Source organism: Ovis canadensis, chromosome 15 (assembly GCF_042477335.2).
Source record: "Ovis canadensis isolate MfBH-ARS-UI-01 breed Bighorn chromosome 15, ARS-UI_OviCan_v2, whole genome shotgun sequence".
Taxonomy (NCBI): domain Eukaryota; kingdom Metazoa; phylum Chordata; class Mammalia; order Artiodactyla; family Bovidae; genus Ovis; species Ovis canadensis.
The window spans coordinates 68,931,125-68,945,551 of record NC_091259.1 but is presented as its reverse complement, the minus strand read 5'-3'; the positions used below and the strand labels follow the sequence as shown (position 1 = coordinate 68,945,551).

Sequence of the window (14,427 nt, the reverse complement as noted above, 5' to 3'; positions counted from 1 at the left end):
CCTTTTCTCCATCTTCTGAATATGAAATATTGAACAATGAAGGAAAGATCAAGGAGAGAAAAACATTCTGGCTAGTAAGGCTCCAAAAGTGTCATTCTTGTTTGTTTTTTCTGACTTAGAGGATAAAATTAAAAATAGATTTAGAAGGAAAAATTAGCAATAAGGAAGAAAGATGATTTATCTCCAACCACTTGGAAATATTGCTTCCTAAATCTGTTTTCTATTTCATTTGTCTTTTGCTTTTACCTAGTGTTGATAAAAACAAGTCCTATTGTATTTCAAGACTTAGAAAGCTATTAGCCAACTACTCTGGATAGATAGACAATTAGGATGTGCTTAGGGCTAAAGCAAGAACTAGGGCATTTAGGCACCAGAGAAAGTTTGGCTCAGCCACAAATATAGAAGGGAAATTTTCTCTAACATGCAAAGCATACTGTCCAACAGGCCTTAGAATATTACATAGTGGTTTAAAAACATGATCTACAGAGTCAGATTTCGAGGTATAAATCCTAGCTGTAACATTTACTCCAACAACACTTACTTACTCTAACAACAACAACAACAAAAATTCTGAGCCAGACACTATTTTAATTCATTTATACTGTAGTTTTACATTTAAACTTAACAACACTTGATAAGGTAGGTGGCATTACTATCCTTACAGGTGGGAGATTGAAATATAGAGTTTAATCACTTACTCAAGGTCTTATCTAAGTGACTGGGGAGGAATGCAAAGTCAAGCAACTGTAATCTATAACTCACTCTTAGCCACAAAACTATATAGTCTGTAGGTCAAAATCCAATCATACAATTGCCAATGGGTACCAAGTGTGGTAGTAGATAACTCAGAGAATGAGTAGGGTACATTAATTGAAACACTCAAGCAGAAGGAAGAGCGGGACAGTAGCTTGCTATCACACAAACTGGCCAGTGTGGGTAGAGTCCTAAACACATAGTTCCCAAGGAGGAGCAAACAAACCCAAAGCAAGTCCCAGGCTGATGTGGTGCTATACATGGAGTAGCTAACAAGTTTTCTGGGGCAGAATCAATGCTATAAACTGGAAACTCACAAAGCATCAAGTTGCAATAATAACAAGTGCAAACCATGGGACATGGAGCCAGAGATGCTTCAGCTCACTTAGTCCAGGGTTATAATAAAGAGAAGAATCAGTCAATTGTAACTGACCTAGAAATGATACAGATTATAGAATTAATACACAGGTCATTAAAACAGTTGTTATCATTGTATTCCATATATTCAGGTAGCTAGAGGAAAGATTGAACATGTTAATAGAGACACAGAACATATAAAAAGACTCAAATCAAATTTTTAGATATGAAGACTTCAATGTATGACTTGAAAAATATGCTGAATTTGTCTAATAGCAGATTAGACATTGTGGAAGAAAATTTTAGTGAACTTAGATACCAAAAGAAACTATTCATAGTGAAAACCAGAGAGGAAAAAATATGGATCGAAGAAACATGAAATCTACCTGATTTCATGGTTGTGAAAAGCTTCAGATGGCCTAATCTCAGAATAATCAGAGTCTCTGAAGGGAAGAGCAGGGAACAGAGAAATATTGGGAAAAAATGATGTCTTCTAAAAATATAGGACAAAAAATTTCAAAATTTTGTGAAAACTACAACCACACATCCAAGAAGTTCAACAGATTTTAAGCATAAGAAACACTAAGAAAAGAAACCAAGAAAAATCATAATCAGATTCTTTAAAATTAGTGATAAAGAGAAAAATCTTAAGAGTACACAGGAAAGGCATATTTATTACGTACAAAAGGAATAAAGATAAGAATGACAGCAGATTTCTTGTTGGTAACAATAAGGGTGAGAAGAAAGTGGAAGAATATTTTTAAAAGCTTAAAGAACAAAAAACCAACCTATCAATGTAGAAATCATTTCCCAATGAAAATATTAATATCTTTTAAATATTAAGGCAAAATAAAAAAATTCAGATATTAGTCAGAAACTGAAAGAATTTATCAAAAGCAGACCTAGAGAACAAACATTGTTTAAAGAATTCTTTCAAGCTGAAGAATATTGGTATCAGATGAAAATGAAGAGCACTGGGAATAATAACCACATAGACAATATAAAGATCTCATTTCTTAAGTCTCTTTAAAATATAATTTTTTGTTTAAAGCAAAAAATTGTAATATATTATGGAGAGAAAAACATGTAGATGCAAAATATGTGAAGTTAACAGTACAAATACCAATAGGAGAAATGGAAGAAAGATTCTCATACTGTATTTGTCAAGTGGTATGATATCTGGTGGCTCAGCAGTAACAATCCACCTGCAATGCAGGAGATGCAGGTTCAATCTCTGGGTCAGGAAGATCCTCTGGAAAAAGAAATGGCAACCCACTGCAAAATTCTTGCCTGGGAAATCCCATGGACAGAGGAGCCTGGCAGGCTATAGTCCATGGATCACAAAAGAGTCAAACATGACTTAGCAATTAAATAACAACGATGATATCAACTGAAAGTAGACTGATAAGTTAAGGATGTCCTATAAGTTAAACAATATCCTATTTCAATAATGAATAGAACATGTGAGGAGGAAACTGTGAGGATACAGAAGACTGGAACAACACTGTCAATCAACTTGACCTAATTGATATTTATAGAAGAACATACTGAAGAACAGCAGAAGACATATTCATTTAAAGGAACAGTACATTAAATCAAATGGAGTATATTCTAGCTATAAAACAAGTCTCAATACATTTAACAGAATTTAAATATTATAAAAAAGATTCTCTGGCCATAATAGAATTATACTAGAAATCAGGTAGATTTCACAACAAGGTCCTACTGTATAGCACAGGGAACTTCATTTAATATCCTGTGATAAGCCATAATAGAAAAGAGTATAAAAAAGAAAGTATATGTGTATGAATAACTGAATCACTTTGCTGTACATCAGAAGTTGATGTAACACTGTAAAGCAACCATACTTAAAAAAAAAATAGCAGATAGCTTTCTGGAAAACCCTCAAGTATCTGGACTTAGGTAACACATTTCTAAATGACTCAAGAACCAAATAAGAAATCAAAATGGAAATTAGCAAGTATTTTTGAACTGAATGAAAATGAAAATACACATATTAAAAACTGTGGGATGCTGATCAAGAAGTTCTTAGGTGGAAATTTATGTAAATACCTATATAAGGAAAGAACTGAAAGTGAAAGTTGCTCATTTGTGTCCAACTCTTTGTGACCCACGGACTCTATAGTCCATGGAATTCTGCAGGCCAGAATACTGGAGTGGGTAGCCTTTCCTTTCTCCAGCAGATCTTCCCAACCCAGGAATCAAACCAGGGTCTCCTGCATTATAGGCAGATTCTTTACCAACTGAGCTAAGAAGAAAGATAGCAAATCAGTGACCTCAGCTTCCATTTTGAGAAGCTAGAGTAAGAAGAGCAAATCAAACTAAAAGTAATCAGAAGACAGAAAATAATAAAAGTTAGAGTAGAAATCAATGAAATAGAAAATAAGAAAAAGAAAAATCAACAAAATCAAAAGCTGCTTTTTTTTTTATTCAAAGATCAAAGAAACTGATAAACCTCTAGCCAGACTGCTTAGGAAATTAAGGAATAGGACACAAATTACCAATGTCAGGAATGAGAGAGGTGATATCACAGTTATTAAAGAGATCATGGAATATTTTGAACAAAAAAAAAGAAAGTGAAGTCACTCAGTCATGTCTGACTCTTTGTCTTTGTGACCCCATGGACTGTAGCCTCCCAGGCTCCTCCGTCCATGGGATTTTCCAGGCAAGAGTACTGGAGTGAGTTGCCATTTCCTTCTTCAGGGGATCTTCCCAACTCAGGGATTGAACCTGGGTCTCCCGCATTGCAGGCAGACGCTTTACCCTCTAAGCCACCAGGGAATGGTGATGATTAAAGACCAATTTCTTCAAGGGCACAAATTGCCAATGTCTGCTCAAGAAGAAATAGGTAAGCTGAATAGTCCTGGATCTCTTAAAGAAATTAAATTTTTAGTTAAAAACTTTCCCACAAAGAGAACCTCAGATTCAGATGATTTCATTAGCTTCACTTGGGAATTCTTTCAAATAATGCCAAGTCTCCATTTCCTTACATAGAAAATAGGAGAGGGAATACTTCCTAGCTAATTCTATGAGGCCAATATTATTCTGAAAGCAGAAATCAGAGAGACATTACAGGAGAAGAAAATCATAGACCAATATCCCTTGTGAACATAAATACAAAAAATTCTTAACATTTTAACAAGTTGAATACAATAAAAAAGACAATATATCATGACCAAGCAGTGTTTATCCCAGGAGAATGAAGTTGAAAATCAATCAGTGTAAATCACTCAATTGGCAGACTGAAAAGGAAAAAAATCACAAACATCAAATTGATATAGGAAAAGCTTTCAACAAAGGTCAGAATCCCTTCCTAATAGAACGTTTTCTATCGAGAAAACTGAATAGAAGGAAACTTTGTCAATATGACAAAGGGCATCTACAAAAAAAACATACAGCTGACATATTTAATGATGAAAGACTAGGGCTTCCTCTTAAAGTCAAAAACAAGGCAAGGTTGTCCACTCTCACCTATTCAGCATTGCATAGAAAACAATAGCCAGTATAATAAGAAAGGGAAAAGAAATAAAAGACATCTAGATATGAATTGATGGAGAAGGCAATGGCACCCCACTCCAGTACTCTTGCCTGGAAAATCCCATGGATGGAGGAACTGGTGGGCTGCAGTCCATGGGGTCTCTAAGAGTTGGACACGACTAAGCGATTTCACTTTCACTTTTCACTTTCAAGCATTGGAGAGGGAAATGGTAACCCTCTCCAGTTTTCTTGCCTGGAGAATCCTAGGAACGGTGGAGCCTGATGGGCTGCCATCTATGGGGTCGCACAGAGTCGGACACGACTGAAGTGACTTAGCAGCAGCAGATATGAATTGAAGAAGCAAGTTCAGTTCAATTCAGTCACTCAGTCATGTCCAACTCTTTGCGACCCCATGAATCACAGCACACCAGGCCTCGCTTTCCATCACCAGCTCCTGGAGTCCACTCAAACCCATGTCCATTGTGTTGGTGATACCATCCAACCACCTCATCCTCTGTCATCCCCGTCTCCTCCTGCCCTCAATCTTTCCCAGCATCAGGGTCTTTTCAAATGAGTCAGCTCTCTGCATCAGGTGGCCAAAGTATTGGAGTTTCAGCTTCAGCATCAGTCCCTCCAATGAACACCCATGACTAATCTCCTTTAGGATGGACTGGTTGGATCTCCTTGCAGTCCAAGAGACTCGCCAGAGTGTTCTCCAACACCACAGTTCAAAAGCATCAATTATTTGGTGCTCGGCTTTCTTTATAGTCCAACTCACATCCATACATGACCACTGGAAAAACCATAGCCTTGATTAGATGTATCTTTGTTGGCAAAGTAATGTCTCTGCTTTTTAATATGCTGTCTAGGTTGGTCATAACTTTCCATCCAAGGAGCAAGTGTCTTAATTTCATGGCTGCAGTCACCATCTGCAGTGATTTTGGAGCCCAGAAAAATAAAGTCTGACACTGTTTCCACTGTTTCCCCATCTATTTCCCATGAAGTGATAGGACTGGATGCCATGATCTTAGTTTTCTGAATGTTGAGCTTTAAGCCAACTTTTTCACACTCTTCTTTCACTTTCATCAAGAAGCTCTTCAGTTCTTCTTCACTTTCTGCCATACGGGTGGTGTCATCTGCATATCTGAGGCTTTTGATATTTCTCCCGGCAGTCTTGATTCTAGCTTGTGCTTCCTCCAACCCAGCGTTTCTCATGATGTATTCTGCATAAAAGTTAAATAAGCAGGGTGACAATATACAGCCTTGACGTACTCCTTTTCCTATTTGGAACCAGTCTGTTGTTTCATGTCCAGTTCTAACTGTTGCTTCCTGACCTGCATATAGGTTTCTCAAGAGGCAGGTCAGTGGTCTGGTATTCCCATCTCTTCTGACTTTAATTTCAAATGGTATGATTATCTATGTAGAAAATTCTATGAAAACTGCAAACAACTTCTACAACTAATAAATGAGTTTAGCAAGTTTGAGAGCTTGAGATCTATCTATATATATATGTATACACATATATAAACAATATATATATGTATACATATATATATATTATTTATATTCCTGTACACTAACAAGAAGGAACTTTAGAAGCTAAAATTTTAAAATGCCTGTTATAGTAACATCAAAAGTATGACATGCTTCAGTATGAATCAGATAAAATATGTACAAGACTTGTGTACTGAAAGCTACAAAACATTGCTGAGGGATAGATGCAGGGATATACTGTATCCATGGATTGAAAGACTCTGTCTGGTTATGATGCCCATTCTCCTCAGATTGACCTGTAGATTTAATGCAGTCTCAATAGAAATCCCAGAAAGTTTCGTTTATAAAAGCTATCGAGGTAATTTTAAAATCCATATAGAATTGCAAAAGATCTAGAATAGGCAAAATAACTTTAAAAAGAACAAAATTACCTGATCTCAAGACTTACTGTAAATTAAAAGTAATAAAAAACAAAATAGCAGTAATGAAAAACGGCATGTTATTGGCACCAAAGTAGACAACTGGATCAATAGAACAGGACAGAACATCCAGAAATAGATCCACACATATATGGTCAATTGACTTTTGACGAAATTGCAAGAGAAATTCAGTGGAAAAAGGATTTTCTTTTTTTTGACGAATGGTGATGGAACAATTGGATATCAATATATAAAAAAACTCGTTCGTATGTAATACAATAAACAGTAGGTAGCTCAAAATGGATTATAGACTTAAATGTAAAAACCAAAATTGAATATTTTAGACAAAAGCAAAGGAGTAAATATTTATGATCTTGTATTAGCCAAACTTTCTTACATATGATGTCAAAAACATGATCCACAAAAATATAAATTGATAAATTGGCCTTCATTAAAATTAAGGCTTTCTGCTTTTTGAAAGGCATTGTTAAGAGAATGACAAGACAAGTGACACACAGGAGAAGTATCTTCAAATAATAGATATTTGCAAAATACACACAAGAAAAAATGGGCAGGTAAATTATTTGGACAAATACTGTAACAAGGGAGATATACAGTTGGCATATGAAAAGACGCGAATCATTCAGTCAGTTCAGTTCAGTTGCTCAGTCGTGTCTGACTCCATGCCAGGCCTCCTTGTCCATCACCAACTCTGGGAGTTTACTCAAACTCATGTCCATTGAGTCGGTGATGCCATCTAACCATCTCATCCTCTGTCATCCCCTTTTCCTCCTGCCTTCAGTCATTCCCACCATCAGGGTCTTTTCCAGTGAGTCAGTACTTTGCATCAGGTGGCCAAAGTTTTGGAGTTTCAGGTTCAGCATCAGTCCTTCCTATGAATATTCAGGACTGATTTCCTTTAGGATGAACTGGTTGGACCTCCTTGCAGTCCAAGGTTCTCTCAAGAGTCTCCTCCAACACCACAGTTCAAAAGCATCAGTCCTTCGGTGCTCAGCTTTCTTTATGGTCCAAGTTTCACATCCATACATGACCACTGGAAAAACAGTAGCTTTTACTAGATGGACCTTTGTTGGCAAAGTAATGTCTCTGCTTTATAATATGCCATTTAGTTGGTATTAATTTTTCTTCCAAGGAGAAAAGTCTTCTAATTTCATGACTGCAGTCACCATCTACAGTGATTTTGGAGCCCGCCCAAAATAAAGTCTGTCACTGTTTTCTCTGTTTCCCCATCTATTTGCCATGAATTGATGGGACCAGATGTCATGATCTTAGTTTTCTGAATGTTGAGTTTTAAGGCAGTTTTTTCACTCTCCTCTTTTGCTTTCATCAAGATTTCTTCTTCGCTTTCTGCCATAAGGGTGGTGTCATCTGCATATCTGAGGTTATTGATATTTTTCCTGGCAATCTTGATTCCAGTTTGTGCTTCACCCAGTCCAGCATTCCTCATGATGTGCTCTCCATATTATAAGTTAAATAAGCAGGGTGACAATATACAGCCTTGATGCTAAATATTAGGGGAATATAAAATACAACTAAAATTAAGTAACACCACATATGTAGTAAAGGTCCAGTGTTTAAAATGTGACCATATTGAATGCTGGTGAAAATATGGAACAACTGGAACCCTCATAGTTGGTACATGGTTTTACATAGTTGGTAGAAATATAAATGCTTCAAAACTTTGGAAAATAATTGATACTTTCCTAAAATATACACATATATATATATATTTGCAAAATCACTGCAGATGATGACTGCAGCCATAAAATTAGAAGACATTGCTTCTTGGAAGAAAAGCTATGACAAACGTAGACAGCGTATTAAAAAGCAGAGACATCACTTTGCTGACCAGGGTCTGTATATTCAAAGCTGTGGTCTTTCCAGCAGTCATGTATGGATGTGAGAGTTGGACCATAAAGAAGGTTGAGCACCAAACAATTGATGCTTTCAAACTGTGGTGCTAGAGAAAATTCTTGTGAGTCCCTAGGACAGCAAGGAGATCAAACCAATCAATCCTAAAGGAAATTAACCCTGAATACTCGCTGAAAGGACTGATGTTAAAGCTGAAGCTCCAATACTGAGCTGAGCATTGGAAAAGACCCTGATGCTGGGAAAGATTGAAGGCAAAAGGAGAAGAGGGTGGCAGAGGATGAGATGGTAGGATGGCATCACTGATTCAACGAACGTGAACTTGGGCAAACTCCAGGAGATGGTGAGGGACAGGGAGGCCTGTCCCCTGGTATGCTGAAGTCCACGGGGTCACAAAGAGTCAGACATGACTTAGCAACTGAACAACAACAAGTACATACATATATGTACACACAAACACACACATATGTGTGTGTATTTATATTTATATACAGGTAGGTATATACACACCTGTAGTTTGTTGCCCAGCCTCTCCTCGGTTATTCAAGGAATATGAAAGTCCTTATGAAGACTTGTACATAAATGTTTATAGCAGCTTTATTTCTAAAGCCAAAAGTAAAAACTGGAAACAACCAAAATGTCCATCCATAGGTGAACAGATAAATAAATTATAATGTATCTATATAGAAGATAATATAGTGAAGTCGCTCAGTCATGTCCGACTCTTTGCGACCCCATGGACTGTAGCCTACCAGGCTCCTCTGTCTATGGGATTTTCCAGGCAGTAGTACTGGAGTGGATTGCCATTTCCTTCTCCAGGGGATCTTCCTGACCCAGGGATCGAACCTGGGTCTCCCGCATTGTAGACAGACGCTTTGCCGTCTGAGCCACCAGGGAAGTCCTATAGAAAATACTACTTGACAGTAAAAAGGGACTAACTCTTGATTCACACAACAATATGGATGAATCTCAAAACAATTATATTGAGGAGAAGAAACAAACCCATTAAGGGTATGTATTGTTTGATTCCATTTGCATAAAATTTTAGAGAGTCCTAACTAGTCTAGATGCAGATGGTGACTGTAGCCATGAAATTAAAAGACACTTTTTCCTCGGAAGAAAAGCTATGACAAACCTAGACAGTATATTAAAAAGCAGAGACATTACTTTGCCAACAAAGGTCCCTATAGTCAAAGCTATGGTTTTTCCAGTAGTTATGTATGGATGTGAGAGTTGGACCATAAAGAAGATTGAGCACCAAAGAATTGATGCTTTTAAACTGTGGTGTTGGAGAAGACTCCTGGGAGTCCCTTGGACTGCAAAGAGATCAAACCAGTCCATCCTAAAGGAAATCAGTCCTGAATATTCATTGAAAGGATTGATGCTGAAGCTGAAGCTCCAATACTTCGGCCACCCAGTGTGAAGAGCTGACTCATTAGAAAAGACCCTGATGCTGGGAAAGATTGCAGGAGGAGAAGGGGACGATGGAGGATGAGATGGTTGCATGGCATCACTGACTCAATGAACATGAGTTTGAGCAAGCTCTGGGAGTTGGTGAAGCACAGGGAAGTCTGGCATGCTGCAGTGCATGGGGTTGCAGACTCAGACATAACTGAGCTACTGAACAATGACAACTAATCTAGGAAGATCAGTGTTTGCCTGGAGATAGGAGGGTAGGAAGGGACAGGAGGGCATGATTACAAAAGAGCACACAGAAACTTTGGAGATGGTTTTTGAGGGGTGAGAGATCTGGATATATGTTCATTATCTTGGTGGTTGTGATGCTTTAAAATGTGTACATATGTTTCAAAACTTAGCAAATTTTATGCTTTAAATATGTCTGTCAGTTGTATAATGTTTTATAATACTTTCAGTTATTTCCCATTAAAGTTGTTTTTAGTCATTACAAAAGGAGAAAAAAAAAAACCTAAGGAAAAACCCAAAAGTTAAAATGATGAGTAGGGAATGACTAAGTGGTTATTTTAGAAGGAAATGGTGAAGGAAGACCACTCAGTGTGATCCATGGTCGAGGTAAAAATGGCAGGTGTGTGGAAAGGTTATATGCAGCTTGATGAGCATGCTCTTCATGCCCAGGGCTTTCCCTGGACTCACTGCATACTGAAGCTGGTGCTGATCCGGTCCTGAAATTACTTCCTACTCTGGCCAGGATTATTGTGGAATTTGGGTGGGATTAAAGCTTAAACTCAATGTTCTTATTGCCTATAGAGAAGAGAACTTAGGAATGGAAAAAGATGATAATTAAAAACAAAACATAACTGTTGTAAGTTTAACTTGAAACATCTGTATTTACATGAAAAGATTTGGTTTAATTTAGAAAGGAAGGAAAGTGGTCAAGGAAGAGAAGGAGGAATTTAGGATGGGCAGGAAAAAAAGGAGGCTCTCTATACAGATGAGGATTTTTGCCTTTGTATTGATGCAGCTTGCCTTTAACTGAGAAATAAAATCTCTTGTGAGGCTACATTTTGTAAGGACCAGGATTTTTAGAACTCACTCACCTCTGGATAAGTTTATCTTTTCCAGAGCATCTGAAATGCTTGTGCTTTATTTCTTTAAAAATATAACCATATTTCATTATCTAACAATAAATATCCTCATGTGGCAGCAACTTTTAGTGATAAAAATTTTTCCTCTTCTCCTAAGTAGTATTAATATCATGTGATTTTAGCAAAGGTATGAATTAAGACATTGCCTTTTCTATGCTAAAAATAATAGAACCGACACTTAAGATAGCAACCTGACAACTACAAAGAATATCATAAACATATCATGCCTCATTAGTTCAGTTATGTCTCATTTGGTGTCACTCATCTTATTCTTATTCAATATAGTAAGTGCTTGCACTTGTTTGTCTTTTAATAATTGTCTGTGGTGTGTATAAGACCATGAAGGGATGAAAGACAAGCCAACAATGTCATTATCAATTTATCTCAAAACCATAAAAACATAAAAATCATAAACCAAAAAATAAAAAAATGCTTCTTTCTAAAAGATATTTGGGGTATCAATTAGACAAACCAATTGAATCAAAGATTTTTTTTTTAACACCATCATTTAATCTGGATTTCACTTCAGTTTGTAAAGAACGTGGATTATAGGATCTGGCGTGTACTGTTAAATTCATAAACTTAAAGCAATATGCACACATAGATACAGACACATATACATACATCCATTTACACACAGAGGTTAGATTATGGACAGTAAAAACTGGGCAGCTACAGATTTTGTTTGATTTGCACATTATTATAGTATTTGTAATTAGTTATTAGCTTATAGGGAGAAGGCAATGGCACCCCACCCCAGTACTCTTGCCTGGAAAATCCCATGGACAGAGGAACCTGGTAGGCTGCAGTCTCTGGGGTCGCTAAGAGTCGGACATGACTGAGCAACTTCCCTTTCACTTTTCATTTTCATGCATTGGAGAAGGAAATGACAACCCACTCCAGTGTTCTTGCCTGGAGAATCCCAGGGACAGGGGAGCCTGATGGGCTGCCATCTATGGGGTTGCACAGAGTTGGACATGACTGAGGCGACTTAGCAGCAGCAGCAGCAGCAGCAGCAGCATTAGCTTATAGAAACAGGGAGATTTCATGCAAAAAATTACTGGCCTGTATTGAAAAAATCAGAATGGGCAACACTGAACTTTCATCCTCTCATTACACCATTATTCCCCCTCTGGATGGAACGTATACCCTCCAGTTTGCTGTATTCTTCACAATTCCCAATGGCAGCCCTCACGTTTAGTTCTAGCCAGCTTCATTGATTTCTGTTACCAGTCTTTAATTATCAGAACCCTTCATATTCCTCACAGCTCTGCTTTCCTCTCATATTCTATTTTCATTTTCTTTTAATACTGTCTTGTTCTTCTTTACCCAAATTTGACATTTAAGGCTTAACCTTGCCTGCTGTTTCTAACCCATACCCCATTTATTTAATCACCAAATCAGTTCTTCTTTTATAATACTTCAAGTACGTGGTCCTTTCTTTTCTTGGCTCTCATCATTCTAGTTCAATGTTTTCCAAAGTCTTGTCCATAAACCACACACATCCAAATTCCCCAGAATTCTTGTGATTGGAATCATCTGTGATACCTAGTAATGTATATTTCTGGGAGTCCAGACCTTAAGAATCAAAATCTCTGAGGATAGGGGCCTGGAGACCTACATTATTAATAAGCACCCATCCCAACATGCCCAGAAAATTTTCATGTTTTCTTATATAATGTGGGTGTAGGTGAAAGGATAATGTGTACATTAATAATGTACCATTACGTACATTTATGTACATTTACATTACGTACATTTACATTTACGTTCTCTGCCCAGATCATATAGTTCCTTGCTTTAGAATAGAGCATTACCTGACACCTCTTATTCTCAACCACTGATGCTTCTGTCAAAACTCTGAGGCAGTAGGAAAACTCTTGTTTAACATCCCATTACCCTTAATTTAATTCATTTGTCCTATCTCTGTAAGGTTTCTAAATATTAATGAATACGTGATGAGTTAATTTAGGCATGATTAGCTTCATCACATCTTAGTTTTTCTTTCTTACTCAGACTTAGCTCAGAAAATCTGATGTTCCTGAGTAAAATGTCCTAATTGTTTGAGAAATAGGTGCCTGAGGTTCCTAATTTTCCACAGTATCTTTTTTTCTTCTCATCCTCTGAATCCTTTTATTTAATTAAGCCCCCTTCTTTCTGTCTCACAGAAGATAATTTTTGGGGATGGAAATTTCTATACTATTCTTATTGACTCTATTTATTCTCTAGACCCTTAATCACTGTTGCCATTGGTCATACACACACGTGCACACACACATACACACTCATTCACACACCCCCACAGAACTTTGGGTACTAAAGCAATTAGGTGTCTTAGGAAAGGCTTTAGCTGCCGAGGTAGCAGTGATGGTAGTGGCATGGGAGAATCCTTAGAATGTATCCAGTCCTGCCAGACTGAGGAAATGATATTTCTACTTGAAACCTACAAACGTGTTAATGGGGAGAAAAATTGTCAATCTCTAAATTACATTTTCATTACAGACATAAAGGAGATGATTCTCAGAAGTGGGTGTTTGGAACTGATGGTTGTATTTATTCTAAGGTAAGGACTATAAACCACAGCTTTATTCCAAATTATTTTTCTTTTTTTATATTCTTATAAAATGCACTCAGTTATTGAGAGCAAGAAATGCTTTTTCTGAACAAATGATTTCACTCTGTTTCTAGAAATTTAAAATTTAACTCAGTTTGACTTGACACTTTCCTCGGAAGTTTTGCTTGACTTAAAACAAGTTTTCCAAAGCCAAATATAATTTTCTTCAATTCATGGCTGTGATACAACCTAGAATTTGGGGGCATCAATTTCCTTCTATTTTTAAAATACATGTATTACTTTTTAAAATTGAGCTATAATTGATGTATAACATTGTGTAAGTTCAAGGTGTACAATGCATTTATTTGTCCCATTATATATTGAAATATGATTATCCCATAGCTAACTCCAGACATACAGCACTGTATAAGTTTAAGGTATAGAGCATACTGATTTGGCTTCTGTACGTCATGGAATGATTACTGCAATAAGAGTAGTAAACATCCATCATTTCATACAGATACAAAATAAAAGAAAAAAAGACTTTTCCTTGTGATGAGAAATTTTAAGATCCATACTATTAGCAAGTATTATATATAACAAGCAGTAGCATTAATTATATTCATCATGAAGTAAAAGTGAAAGTTGCTCAGTCATGTTTGACTCTTTGTGACCCCATGGACTAAAGTCCATGGAATTCTCCAGGCCAGAATACTGAAGTGGGTAGTCATTCCCTTCTCCAGGAGATCTTCCCAACCCAGGGATTGAACCCAAGTCTCCCTCATTGCAGGTGGATTCTTCACCATCTGAACCACCAGGGAAGCCCAAGAATACGGCATGGGTAGCCTATTCCTTCTCCAGTGAATCTTCTGGACCCAGGAATTGAACCAGGGTCTCC

At 37.0% G+C, this 14,427-nt stretch overlaps 1 protein-coding gene across 2 annotated transcripts in view; it reads left to right on the top strand.

Annotated features, from left to right (window-relative positions):
* Positions 1 to 14,427, top strand: part of DCDC1 (doublecortin domain containing 1) — a 482,101-nt gene that overhangs the window by 270,052 nt on the left and 197,622 nt on the right. For both annotated transcript variants that reach the window (XM_069554647.1, XM_069554648.1), the window contains one exon: positions 13,478 to 13,538. In XM_069554647.1, the coding sequence (XP_069410748.1) occupies positions 13,478 to 13,538 (61 nt within the window). The remainder of the gene's footprint in view (positions 1 to 13,477; positions 13,539 to 14,427) is intronic.